The 14835-nt window shown below is 41.6% G+C and overlaps 1 protein-coding gene across 13 annotated transcripts in view; it reads left to right on the top strand.

Annotated features, from left to right (window-relative positions):
• Bcl11a (BCL11 transcription factor A) overlaps positions 1-11810 on the top strand; it is a 97951-nt gene extending 86141 nt beyond the window's left edge. For 8 of the 13 annotated variants that reach the window (XM_074049773.1, XM_074049772.1, XM_074049770.1 and 5 more), the window contains one exon: positions 1602-6343. In XM_074049773.1, the coding sequence (XP_073905874.1) occupies positions 1602-3622 (2021 nt within the window). In that variant the 3' untranslated portion in view covers positions 3623-6343. Of the gene's footprint in view, positions 1-1601; positions 6344-11304 lie in introns of those variants that run through there. The other 5 variants (XM_074049775.1, XM_074049771.1, XM_074049782.1 and 2 more) reach the window with 3 other exon arrangements.
• Positions 11811-14835: the final 3025 nt, after the last annotated feature.

Below are 14835 nucleotides of genomic sequence, written 5' to 3'. Positions count from 1 at the left end.
TGGAATATGAGTGTTTGGGGCGCCTGAGAAGACCCTGCCAGCTTTTCTTTCTGACTTGCTAAATGGAGGAATCATGTAATTAATGAATTCTTCCTTCCCACTCTTTAGTTCCCTGGTGAATTTTGTCTTTTTAAACAAGTTATTGACAAATGCTAGCTATGGGCTTGAGGAATTTTGTTAGCCCCGCTGGTAAAAGAGGGAGAAAGTTTATTTCTCAGTTATACTTTAAGTCCTGTCTTTTTTGGAATTCCCTGGGACATTACCTATTCTTCTCATCCTTGTCCCTAGGCCACTGTCACTTATGCCCTTTTTAAGGCTATAATTGACTAGTAAACTGTTAGTTAGTTACTTTCTATGTGTGTGTGATACACACATACACACGCACACACATTATTTAGCTATCTCCAAAAATGAATGATTTTGTGAAGTCAAGCTGGCCCCCTCTTTGCCAAAGTGGCATTTACCACTCTCGGGTTCTTTTCAGCAAGAGAGAAATAATGTGACTTAAGCAGGGCCCCTCTCCAGACGGCTTGGCTACTGGCCAAACAGTTGACTAGCTGAACTGTATCTTTCTGTTTCTTTCTCAACTGGAGCCGAGTCTCAGCCGAGGGCGCAGGATGTCGTATAATTTGGTTCACGTTGTTAGCCTCTCAAAATAATGAGGAGGAGGCTAGGGTAGCATTGCTCAGCCTGCTGCCTGTCATGGTGCTGGCTGCCTCAACTGTGTTTGCTGAAGTTGGCACCAGCCACTCCTAACTTCTCTGGACTTGCATTTTTTTGCTCTGGGGGTGGGAGCGGGGTTCCTAAGGATTAGAGACAGCCTTTCAGTTAAATCTGAGTTAGATTTTTCTTTTGAGATTTTCACAACTTTCTTTGAGATTAAATATGAGTGTTGCTGTGGATTGGACCAAAATTAGAACTAACTGACCAGCGCACAGGATGGAATATGAGAATTTTGCTAGTCTTTCTTCCACTGAAGAAAGTTTTGAGTCCCTCCTCATCTCAAGGATATCAACAATTAGTGTGTTTCAGGCTATGCCTCTATAGTTTCATGGAGAATTTTAGTGACTTGACCTTCTTTCTGGTATCTCTGTGGAATGATTGCCTGGTTAGAACTCACCACCCAGGGAAGAGTAGACTAGGACAATAGGTTTAAGAAGCAAAACAATTTCCCTTAGGTGGGCGGGCTTGTTCAAGTCCCTCATTTGACAGATGAGGAGACAGAGGTGCGCAGAGCCAAAATGGTTTGCTTCAGACATAGCCAATGAGACTGAAAAGTTCAGAAGACACTGCTGCAGTTCCTAGAAGGTAGGACTCCTTATCCCACAGCTTGAATTGGTCAGGATGTTTCTGTTTTGGACCTTGGGTATAGAATTCTTAGGACTGAGTTTAATGGCAGGAAGACTAATTTGACAAATACCTATTGGGCACCCATCACCACTGGCATCAGGGACCATCTAGAAACAGGGTAGGTTGGTCGGGGTGAGGCCTTGGGGTTGAGGGATGGGGGAGGAGAAGGCTGGAGGTAGAACATAAATAAGCAATTGCAGAAGCCTGGCTCAGTGATTAAACATTGATGTTGGTGTTGTATTATTTTGCAGGTAAAGATGAGCCCAGCAGCTACACATGTACAACTTGCAAACAGCCATTCACCAGTGCATGGTTTCTCTTGCAACACGCACAGAACACTCATGGATTAAGAATCTACTTAGAAAGCGAACATGGAAGTCCCCTGACCCCGCGGGTTGGTATCCCTTCAGGACTAGGTGCAGAATGTCCTTCCCAGCCACCTCTCCATGGGATTCATATTGCAGACAATAACCCCTTTAACCTGCTAAGAATACCAGGATCAGTATCGAGAGAGGCTTCCGGCCTGGCAGAAGGGCGCTTTCCACCCACTCCCCCCCTGTTTAGTCCACCACCGAGACATCACTTGGACCCCCACCGCATAGAGCGCCTGGGGGCGGAAGAGATGGCCCTGGCCACCCATCACCCGAGTGCCTTTGACAGGGTGCTGCGGTTGAATCCAATGGCTATGGAGCCTCCCGCCATGGATTTCTCTAGGAGACTTAGAGAGCTGGCAGGGAACACGTCTAGCCCACCGCTGTCCCCAGGCCGGCCCAGCCCTATGCAAAGGTTACTGCAACCATTCCAGCCAGGTAGCAAGCCGCCCTTCCTGGCGACGCCCCCCCTCCCTCCTCTGCAATCTGCCCCTCCTCCCTCCCAGCCCCCGGTCAAGTCCAAGTCGTGTGAGTTCTGCGGCAAGACGTTCAAATTTCAGAGCAACCTGGTGGTGCACCGGCGCAGCCACACGGGCGAGAAGCCCTACAAGTGCAACCTGTGCGACCACGCGTGCACACAGGCCAGCAAGCTGAAGCGCCACATGAAGACGCACATGCACAAGTCTTCGCCCATGACAGTCAAGTCCGACGACGGCCTCTCCACCGCCAGCTCCCCAGAACCCGGCACCAGCGACCTGGTGGGCAGCGCCAGCAGCGCGCTCAAGTCCGTGGTAGCCAAGTTCAAGAGCGAGAATGACCCCAACCTGATCCCGGAGAATGGGGACGAGGAGGAAGAGGAGGACGACGAGGAAGAGGAAGAAGAGGAGGAAGAGGAGGAGGAGGAGCTGACGGAGAGCGAGAGGGTGGACTACGGCTTCGGGCTGAGCCTGGAGGCAGCGCGCCACCACGAGAACAGCTCGCGGGGCGCGGTGGTAGGCGTGGGCGATGAGGGCCGCGCCCTGCCTGATGTGATGCAGGGCATGGTGCTCAGCTCCATGCAGCACTTCAGTGAGGCCTTCCACCAGGTCCTGGGCGAGAAGCATAAGCGTGGCCACCTGGCCGAGGCCGAGGGCCACAGGGACACTTGCGACGAAGACTCGGTGGCCGGCGAGTCGGACCGCATAGACGATGGCACTGTTAACGGCCGCGGCTGCTCCCCCGGCGAGTCGGCCTCAGGGGGCCTGTCCAAAAAGCTGCTGCTGGGCAGCCCCAGCTCGCTGAGCCCCTTCTCCAAGCGCATCAAGCTCGAGAAGGAGTTCGATCTGCCCCCCGCCGCGATGCCCAACACGGAGAACGTGTACTCTCAGTGGCTCGCTGGCTACGCGGCCTCCAGGCAGCTCAAAGATCCCTTCCTTAGCTTCGGAGACTCCAGACAATCGCCTTTTGCCTCCTCATCGGAGCACTCCTCGGAGAATGGGAGCTTGCGCTTCTCCACACCGCCCGGGGAGCTGGACGGAGGGATCTCGGGGCGCAGCGGCACGGGAAGTGGAGGGAGCACGCCCCATATTAGTGGTCCGGGCCCGGGCAGGCCCAGCTCAAAAGAGGGCAGACGCAGCGACACTTGTGAGTACTGTGGGAAAGTCTTCAAGAACTGTAGCAATCTCACTGTCCACAGGAGAAGCCACACGGGCGAAAGGCCTTATAAATGCGAGCTGTGCAACTATGCCTGTGCCCAGAGTAGCAAGCTCACCAGGCACATGAAAACGCATGGCCAGGTGGGGAAGGACGTTTACAAATGTGAAATTTGTAAGATGCCTTTTAGCGTGTACAGTACCCTGGAGAAACACATGAAAAAATGGCACAGTGATCGAGTGTTGAATAATGATATAAAAACTGAATAGAGGTATATTAATTAATACCCCTCCCTCACCCCACCTGACACCCCCTTTTTTCATCACCCCCCCTTTCCCATCGCCCTCCAGTCCCAGTCCCTGTAGGATTTTTTTCTAGTCCCATGTGATTTAAACAACCAACCAACAAACAAACAGAAGTAAGGAAAGCTAAGAATATGAGAGTGCTTGTCACCAGCACACTTTTTTTTCTTTTTCTTTTTTTCTTTTCTTTTTTTTTTCCTTTTTCCTTTATGTTCTCACCGTTTGAATGCATGATCTGTATGGGGCAATACTATTGCATTTTACGCAAACTTTGAGCCTTTCTCTTGTGCAATAATTTACATGTTGTGTATGTTTTTTTTTTAAACTTAGACAGCATGTATGGTATGTTATGGCTATTTTAAATTGTCCCTAATTCATTGCTAAGCAAACATGTTGCTGTTTCCAGTTCCGTTCTGAGAGAAAGAGAGAGAGAGAGAGAGAGAGAGAGAGAGAGAGACCATGCTGCATACATTCTGTGACACATATCATGTACAGTTTTATTTTATAACGTGAAGAGGAAAAACAGTCTTTGGATTAATCCTCTATAGACAGAATAGATAGCACTGAAAAAAAATCTCTATGCGCTAAATGTCTGTCTCTAACGGGTTAAATGTATCAATTGGAGAGGAAAAAAGGCCTTGAATTGACAAATTAACAGAAAAACAGAACAAGTTTCTTCTGTCATTTGGTTTTAAAATATGAGTGCCTTGGATCTATTAAAACCACATTGATGGTTCTTTCTACTTGTTATAAACGCGTAGCTTAATTCAGCATTGGGTGAGGTAATAAACCTTAGGACCTAGCATATAATTCTATATTGTATTTCTCACAACAATGGCTACCTAAAATATGACCCACTATGTCCTAGTTAATCATCATTTTCCCTTTAGTTTAACTTTGTGAACAAAAACTGATTATACCAGTATAAAAGCTACTTCGCTCCTGGTGAGAGCTTAAAAGAAATGGGCTGTTTTGGCCAAGGTTTTATTTTTTTTTTAAATGAGTAAATCTAATGTGTAACGTGCAAAAGCCCTGAAACATGATTAAATACATTAGTAAGGAGTTCATTTCATGATGATGCTTGTTTTAAATAATATTTTTTAAAAATTCTGGCACCAAAAGAAATAGATCCAGATCCACTTGGTTGTCAAAAGGACAATCGAATGATAACTTAGGACCTTGTATACCATATTAAAAAGAAGAGGCTGACGACAAGGTTTGACAGAGGGGAACAGAGGGAAAAAAATAAGTGATTTATTAGCACAACGTGGTACTCTTTGCCATTTTAAAACTAGAACAGGTGTATAAGCTAATATTAATGCAATGATGATTAACTATGAATTCTTAAGACTTGCGTTTAAAATGTGACATTCTTAAAAAAGAGAGAAAGAGTAGCAGGATATATGTCTGTGCTCCCTAAAAGTTGTACTTCACTTCTTTTCCATACACTGTGTGCTATTTGTGTTAACATGGAAGAGGATTCATTGTTTTTATTTTATTTCTTTAAGTTTTTCTTTTTTATTAAGCTAGCATCTGCCCCAGTTGGTGTTCAAATAGCACTTGACTCTGCCTGTGATAGCTGTATCTTTTCTCTAATCAGAGATACAGAGGTTGAGTATAAACTAAACCTGCTCAGATAGGACAATTAAGTGCACTGTACAATTTTCCCAGTTTACAGGTCTATACTTAAGGGAAAAGTTGCAAGAATGCTGAAAAAAAATTGAACACAATCTTATTGATAAGCATTTAAAAAAAATTTTAAAACTTTGCCAGCCATTTACTTGACTTGAGCTCACATACTTGGACACAACATTGCAAGCGCTGTGAATGGAAACAGAATACACTTAACATAGAAATGAATGATTGCTTTCGCTTCTACAGTGCAAGGATTTTTTTGTACAAAACTTTTTTAAATATAAATGTTAAGAAAAAATTTTTTTAAAAAAACACTTCATTATGTTTAGGGGGGAACTGCATTTTAGGGTTCCATTGTCTTGGTGGTGTTACAAGACTTGTTATCCATTTAAAAATGGTAGTGGAAATTCTATGCCTTGGATTACACACCGCTCTTCAGGTTGTAAAAAACATACATCGGGGAAAGGTTTAAGATTATATAGTACTTAAATATAGGAAAATGCACACTCATGTTGATTCCTATGCTAAAACACATTTATGGTCTTTTTTCTGTATTTCTAGAATGGTATTTGAATTAAATGTTCATCTAGTGTTAGGCACTATAGTATTTATATTGAAGCTTGTATTTTTAACTGTTGCTTGTTCTCTTAAAAGGTATCAATGTACCTTTTTTGGTAGTGGAAAAAAAAAAAAGACAGGCTGCCACAGTATATTTTTTTAATTTGGCAGGATAATATAGTGCAAATTATTTGTATGCTTCAAAAAAAAAAAAGAGAAACAAAAAAGTGTGACATTGTACAGATGAGAAGCCATATAATGGCGGTTTGGGGGAGCCTGCTAGAATGTCACACGGATGGCTGTCATAGGGGTTGTACATATCCTTTTTTGTTCCTTTTTCCTGCTGCCATACTGTATGCAGTACTGCAAGCTAATAACGTTGGTTTGTTATGTAGTGTGCTTTTGTCCCTTTCCTTCTATCACCCTACATTCCAGCATCTTACCTTCATATGCAGTAAAAGAAAGAAAGAAAAAAAGGAAAAAAAAAAAAAACAACGTTTTGCAGTTTTTTTCATTGCCAAAAACTAAATGGTGCTTTATATTTAGATTGGAAAGAATTTCATATGCAAAGCATATTAAAGAGAAAGCCCGCTTTAGTCAATACTTTTTTGTAAATGGCAATGCAGAATATTTTGTTATTGGCCTTTTCTATTCCTGTAATGAAAGCTGTTTGTCGTAACTTGAAATTTTATCTTTTACTATGGGAGTCACTATTTATTATTGCTTATGTGCCCTGTTCAAAACAGAGGCACTTAATTTGATCTTTTATTTTTCTTTGTTTTTATTTTTTTTTATTTGGATGACCAAAGGTCATTACAACCTGGCTTTTTATTGTATTTGTTTCTGGTCTTTGTTAAGTTCTATTGGAAAAACCACTGTCTGTGTTTTTTTGGCAGTTGTCTGCATTAACCTGTTCATACACCCATTTTGTCCCTTTATTGAAAAAAATAAAAAAAAATTAAAGTACACAATGTAAGCTTCTTGTGTCCTCATTTGACACACTCTGTAAATTACTTTCAAGAAAATAACAGGTTTTAAGAGAAGGCCAGTCAGTCTTTTTCAGGATTATTTCTATGGGCATTTTGATGCGTGTATTATACCTTAAAGGAAAATGAAGTACTTACTATATTAAAATAGACAAATCTCAAATCATGGAAATAGTTTCTAGTTTTTACAGTTCTAGAATAATTTTTATGAAACATAAGGTGTTTTCATCTGATGTTCAAAACTCTCACTCCATCTCTTAGCAGATATCAATTGAGATAAAAGTGAAAAACTTGCTGTAATAGCATCTTAAACTTTTATTTCCTTTAGATGTTTTGCTGTTCTTGTGGTCTAAAAATTCTTTTCTATTCTTCCATCATTACCCTGTCTTAGAATATAATGTAAAAAGGTGTTAAAAAAGAAAAAAAAACCCAGCCCTTTAGTTTCTGCATAACACCCTTTTCCTCATAACAAAAATGTCCCGGCCCTCAACTCTAAAACCCAGAAACAAAGGCATCAGATTATATATAGAGAAACAAAACCAACCAACCAACCAACAATCTAAAAACAAAATGCGGCAACCAGGGGTAGCCAGACATAGCCAAATCTCTGGAATCTGAAGTGATTTCCTGTGATGCATCGTGGTTTGCCTTGTGGTTCTGAGATCCTATGAACTGTAGAGGCTACAGATGGTTTGGGGTGGTGTTATAGGGTCTACCTGGTGGACAGCAAATGAAGAGGGGAATATCCTTCAATCATCTTTTGACCAACTAATAAGTTTATGAAATGCCTCTGAAAAACTAGTTAAGTTTATTTTAAAAACCCCTCCTTAAAATCTCTTTTGTGGGTTTTACAATGACTGCATGTTGCAGCATCAATTGGCTTTATTAACACACATACCTCTGTGATTCTGTCTCTCCATGCCCAGTGCAGATGAATGGATCCAATATTGTTCTTATTTTTGTAAAAGCCAAAACAAAAGCTGTCTGTTGTCTTCTTGTGGTAGCATTTTTGTTGTTCAGTTCTTATGCCCTAGTGCCTGTGAGGTGGCCTTTTCATGTAATGCCTTTTCTCTGAGGCAAGAAGAGTTTTATCTTTTTAAAGTATAGCAAAAGTAGGTATTTTTGAAAAGGCCAGGTAGGAAGCAGAGGAATCCACTAAGAGAGGAGTTTGAAGAACATTGCATAGGAGCTGAGATGGGGTAGGGATGTACCTTGGAGAACTTGATGTTTGTCAGTGAACCAAGAAAAGATGTGTCTTACATTAGGTACTCCAAAACTGAATCTAAAATGCTGTTCAAGACAGATACAAATATTTACCCAGTGCCATGCTGGTTTGAGATGTGGTGGCTTCTGTTCCACCATATTGAATGTCTGTAAAATTTCTGTGTGTCCCTCTAGCCCTTCTATTTGATGCTCTGAGTGCAGCTGTGTAGGTTTACAAAACAGTATTCATTTTAGTTTTTCAGTATATGATGCTCTTAGCGTAATTAGGTTTTGCACCCTGTCAGATAGAATTAATGGGGATATGGTATACTTGTATGTTCAGATTTCTTAAATCAAATGGAGAATGAGGAGGGGTGCAAACATCTGGTGATAAATCATAGATTATGTTTGATTTACATGGTCCCGAAGTTAAATAAATTTATTGGGAGACAGATTCTTCAGGTTGCTTGGTCTACTGACTTATTGAAGCCTGCTGATAAAATATCATTTCTGAAGCTTGGTGAACAGTAGGAGCATGATAAATGACATTGTGTATCCTGAACCCCAAAGTTTAAAAATCTTAGTATGAAATAATATGAAAACATTTCCCCCATTAAGATGAATTCCTGATAATATATTTTTAAATGAGGGAATAACTAAAAATGTTAATACCTCTAAAAATTCTCAGTTTGTGCAACAGACTTCATGTGCTGATGGAATGTTCTCTCTGTACCTGAACTCCTGATGCTTACATGCTTCTTTTTATCTTCATTTTGAGAACAACTTAATAAACAGGAACACAGCAAATACTTTCTCACAAATTTTAATGCAGAAGCTCTCCCAATGCATATGTACTATCTCCTCCCTGAGCCCCTATGCAATCATCTCATAGTTTAGGACCAACAGAAGGATTGAAATCAACACATTTTAAAGGTTGCTAAGAAGTGGGGTGAACGTGGTTCCTCATGCACCAGTCGTGGCAGGAATTGTGAAGTAGTTGCTTTTCCCAGGGTTTTCTGTGGACAGAATAGAACTGTTTGTTTAAATACCATTTTTGTATATGCAATAAGTCCATATGCTTAAAGTGAGAACTTGAAAGGAAGGAGCAGGGGGAGGGGTGAACTAGATAGAATTTCAATTGGAGGAGTAAGGGATTGAGGTGGTTTAGTCACAGACACTAAAAATTTGCTGAAAGGTACTGGGATTATTTGGGGCCATCCTAAAAAGGAGTTGAGAAGTCTTGGAGCCCGTCCTGTCTTCCTGCTTCAGGCACTTTGCTCAGAGAGTGAGGGAGGAAACACTGTTTTCTGGTTTTAAATTTCTTTCCCCTTAAACATACACACGCACGCGCACACACACACACATGGATTGCTGATGATTGATGTACTTGTGCATTCCTCACTATGAACCTGTCACTCCATTGTCCCTAGGCCTAACATATTCTAGAATGCATCCTTCCATTCTGTTTTTAAAGACAACTTTCCTTAAAAAAAAAAAAAAAAAAAAAAAAAAGTGGGAATTTTGCTGATGAGCATGGGGTTGCCCGAGTTTCTTCAACCTGCTTGGAAAATGGTTTTTAGAAAGACAGCTAACTTTTGAAAGATACAAACCTTTCAAACTTAGCAAATTTTTTAAAGCATCTCCTAAGGTCTTGTGGCTTTCCCAGTGAAGAATAAATGAACCCATTTTTGAACATTAGATTACATAGGCAAGTTTACTGCAGCACCGCTACGGCTCCAAATTGTAGGCATGGGTAGTTGGCTTGCACTTTTGCTAGCTGGCCTCCCGTTATCCCGCTAACCCACTGTTTGATTTACTGTAGCACATGGCCAGGGAATCAGGTAGACCTGTCTCTCTCTCTCTCTCTCTCTCTCTCTCTCTTTATATCTCAATGCCATCTAAGGTCATGGGATCCGACTCATCCTTCCTTTCTGAATGGGAGAGGGGATCAATATGGTTCACAAGGATCATTGTACTTAGGTACCTCAACTTGGTCGAGCACAACTCAATGATTTGATCCAAATACTGTTTTTCCTTTCTGCAAAGTGGCAAAAACCATGTAAAGGAAGCGCATGTATCTATCAGGTTTTTCAGAGACAGCAGAAAAGGCAAATTAATCTATTTTTCCAAAGTTTCTCCTAAAGCAGGAGCCCCCAGACCTCTAGGAGCCTGTGCTTTTAAATAACCATGAGTGTGGCACATGCCATGCTATCCTTTGTTAAGGCTTTAAGTATTGGCAGTGGATCAGACAAAGGGGTTGGCAGGGTGTATCAGCTAAAGAAGCCTCAAGGACAGTGACTAGCGCTGAACTGGGAAAGGGATTCCCCAGAGCCCACCTGGACACAGCAGGCCCCTCAGTCCAGGTCTCCACTGCTCAGAGGGTGATGCCTGAGAGCAGCTGAGCTCCAGACCCCAGGCCTCCTGCCCCATGGAGTCAGGGGAGAGGAGGCCCCAGGCCCCTGCTTCAGGTCGCCATGGCAACGAGGCCTGGAATGCCACAGAGTAGCCCTCCTCCTCGGCACATCCGGACATCCAGACTTGCAATTCGGCAGCTTCAAGTCAATGTCCACAGCAAGGGGACCTGGAGGAAAATAACCACTCCCTTCTTCCCTTCGTCATTGCCTCCCCTCACCCCTGACCAAAAAATAAAATAAAATAAAATAAAAACAAAAAGAAAGAAAGAAAAGAAAAAACTGCATGCTTGAAAGAAACTACAGGCAGTTTTTGGTGCAATTTGAGAGCAACTATTTTGGGTTCTGGTTTTCTCTTCAGAGATTTGTCCGCCTCTTGTAACTCGTTGGCTGCTTTGACGTTGAACTTGATGACATTTCATGTTTTTGTTGTGCTGCTTTCACATCAATTTTGATTTTTGTTTCTTTATAATTTTATTATTTTTTAAAAAAATGTGCCCCTTCCCACTTCCCTCTCCCTCTCTCCTCTACCAAAGGATGTTTCCTACCGTTTTCTTAGTCATAAGGGAAAGTGTTTTCTACCAGGTGTGTCCCCAGTTTCTAGGACTATCATATGATTGGGGGGGGTTGTCTGGGTCCTCTGGTGGGATACAAGGGGCAGGGGGAGGCATGGGAAAGCCACTCAGAGGTCAGATAACTGGGAGGGGAGATTGCCTTTGAAATCATGCCAGTGGCTAACCTGTGGTTGATTTAAGGCATAATTTTAAAAAGCTAGTGAGAGAACAGAAAATCACTGGGCCAAGTCACACCTGTACCTTTTTTTTTCCCTCCTCCTCTATCTCCATCCCCTTTCTAGGTTCTTCACACACCCCCATTCGGCGTAGTGCCCAGAGAGCTCAAGATGTGTGGCAGTTTTCGGATGGAAGCTCGAGAGCCCTTAAGTTCTGAGAAAATTTGAAGCCCCCAGGGGCGGGTTGGACAAGTGCCGCCCAGCCGACGTCAGCGTGGTCTGTCATCCTGCTAGTTTGTGATGTTTTCTGACAGTAGCCTCCAAGAAGCCGTTGTGCGAAGACAGTCCTGCGGAGTCCTTCCAGCCTGGGCCTGCAGTGCCATTTTATTTATATTTTTTAATAAAAAGTAAAAACAAAAAAACAGACCCACATCGGATCAGTGAATCAGTCCCATACACAGGGCCCTCAGACCATTGCTGTCCTGAGCGATGTCCTGCCCTTTTGAAACCAGCCAGCCTAATTACCCGTATTGTGGAAATGAGCATGAGTCCCCAACCCCTTGTTTCTATACATTCTATGTTGTCTTTTAAAAAGTGTGCTTAACATTGACACAATAAATGTTGGAGCTTTAGGTAGTGTTTGCTTGTTCTTTAATTTTTAATGCTTATAAGACAATGCGGCTGCTTATGACTTTGCATTTTGGTAGATTCCCACAGATGTCTGTTGGGTGGGTAGGAGGAACAGATTTGAGGAATGGGTAGAAGGTGTAGGAGGTAAAATAGGTTATTGCTTATCAGATGGCATACATTCGAAGGAGGAATCAAAATGCAAAACTTGAGAATAAATCATAGCGATAAAATAATTAATGTAGTAATAGTGTTGCTGTTTATTAATGCTGAAGTGTGGTTTTCCTAACTGTCTTGACTTATAATTTGCATACCATTAAATAATGCATAATATGGCACTCTGAATCCTGTTTTTTAAATATATGCTTTTGGTGACTACCATACAGGATTTGAATTTGTCTTTTAATTTAGCTCAAGAAAGATAATGTCATTGGGTGAGTGGTAAATCTCAAAGAAGGAGATAAATGTCAGTAGTTGCTTATTAAATATTCTAATTTTAGGATCCCAAACATCCAGTAAATATATCTTAATGCAGACAAACAAAGAAACATAAAACTTTATACTTATATCGGGAAATTTGGGGCAGACTTTATACAGGGAAAGTTATAGGAAGAAAGAGGGTTCACATCAAAATAGACCATCGTAATCATAGTATTGTCCCATTTCTTAGAAATTAGTGACACAAGTGAGAGTTACAAATAGGTGACAGAAATTTGTTCTGGCCTAGTTAATTTGCCAAGAACTTTTCTCAGTTTGGTGTTTTCTACTGCCTGGAAATCCAGAACAGAATTAGAAACAATACATTAAAATAGGGTTATAAATAATAAAACTCAATCACCTGTGTATTATAGAGTTACATATTGGCTATGAACTTGAGTGGCGAAAATTTTACCCATTCACCCTCTGGCTAGATTACCTAACCTAGTGAAGAGATAGTAAAATAATTGGCATCTGGATTCCTTCCTGCTTATTCATCATAAATAATAGTGTTCAACCTTATACTTTATACAGTGCTTTCATGTGTATTTCTTCATCGGATCCTCCTAGAGACAATCTCACAGCAACCACTGCACAGATGAGAAGACCAAGGCTCAACAAGGTTAACAGCTTGCCAAGAGGGAAAGCAGAGAATCCAGAGTTTTCTGGTTTCTAATCGAAGGCCACTGAACTCTGCTTAACTGCTCAAAGGGAATGTCTCTCCTTAGGGTGACTCTCCCTGTTAGCACACAAGCCATACATGTTCACAAACACACATGTGTCCCTTTCCCCTGTGACTTTTCCACAACAAATAAATACCCCCGATTGCACCAGTTCTCCTTTGTGGGTTTTTGAGAGTTCCTAGGTGAGGATGAGACTTCCAGACAAGAAAGTTATTTCACGGAGAAGCCCTCTCTTTGCCTTGTGCTCTGTCTCTGTGTTGCTGATACTTAAGACCACTAGAGATTCTATGACAGCATTCTCCCTAAATGTGCACAGCAACTTGATACATAGCAAGTGTGGTACCATTTCTACAGGGAGACATGAACAGAAACAGAACAATTACAGGATTGGAGACAACCTCAACCTTGGAAACTGCACTTGGTGTTCTTTACACTTTTAAATACAGTCTGCGGGAACAAAAGTGGATAAAGGATATCTTTTCTTTTTCTTCCTTTGGAGAAGAAAGGGCCTTCACTCAAACCAAACCAAACACTCCATATCTTCCCTCATATCTTTTATAGTTGAAGGAAAATTTTGTTTATGAGATTCATTATGAAATGATGTTATACTCAGGCTATGTAACTTTCAAAACCCCACACAGAATTAACGATTTGGGAAACATCTCTCTGTGAGATATATGAAGGTCATGATTATATGAGAATGGTGGAAGCAGGCGGAGGGACTGACAAATCGGACTGGAGTCTTCACTGTGCACTCTCTGGAGAGAGGAACTTCAAATTGCAGAGAGATTAATTGGTTGCCCAGCATGTACTGAGCACAAATTAGAGGACACAGTGTGGTCTTCTGGGACTGTGGTAGCTATTTGGGTGGTAGGGACCAAATATGAGCATTATTCTTACAATAGCAATCCTGATCTGTGCCTGTTAATTTTGCAATTGCCCAGTTGTCACACATATAAAACTTTGGGGTCTGAGATGGTAGAGAGTGGGTCAGATCCTCTTCAGCTCCTAAGTATCTGTTGAATATCAGTGGTGCTTAAGAAATAGTTGCATCAAAACCCAGTGATGGTTTAAAGAAAAATCTTAGGCAAAGAGAGCAAATTTGGATTCTACTCAGGCCTCACTGAGTGCCCCAAACCTTGGCAGAATATATCCCAGGCACTTTTTCTTTGAGTTTTCAAGAGCATTTGGATTAGAGCCATGCCCTTCAAGTGGTCAGGAATATCTTTCAGATTTTGTGAGCATTGACATTTTATCTCATTTTTTGAGGGCTAGAGAGTGACATTAATGTTGAAGATGATTATTAATATCAATATAGGCTTTTAAAAATACCAGTATTAAAGTTTATGCCTATAAAAATTCTTATTTTCCAAATCAGTGTCCTGAAAGTGGTAGTGGTGAGGATTAGAATTAGTGCATCTTGCAGGTTGTTGAATTTTTTCTTGTAGTATAGTTCCTTATCAGATGTGAGAGAAACAGACTTGAGGAATTCTGAGTCTGGTGGAAGTTCAGAAATAACACATATTGCAAAGCACACCTTCCTCCTGTCTGAGGAAAACACCAACTTCATATTTTTTCCCTCTGGCTCCTAAGTGGATATAGCACTCTTCAGTTTGCATTCCTTTGGCGTTACATCAAGCCAAAGCACTCACTGCCAGCAAAATCCAGAAACAGTGACTATTCCTTCCTACTTTATTGTAAGTTAAGATACCTTATTGCTAATCATATTACCTTTCCCTGTGCTTTATGACCTAAAAAAAATGCTCCCAGAAAATACCTGAGGGTTAAGAACTCATGGAATCAATTTTCCTTGTGATTCAGTAAATTAGGTAGGAAAGGAATAGACTAAAGTTGAAAGGAACCATAACAG

This window comes from Castor canadensis, chromosome 12 (genome assembly GCF_047511655.1).
Source record: "Castor canadensis chromosome 12, mCasCan1.hap1v2, whole genome shotgun sequence".
NCBI lineage: Eukaryota > Metazoa > Chordata > Mammalia > Rodentia > Castoridae > Castor > Castor canadensis.
Note: the sequence above shows the minus strand (reverse complement) of the source record. Positions and strands in the feature narration are given on the sequence as shown.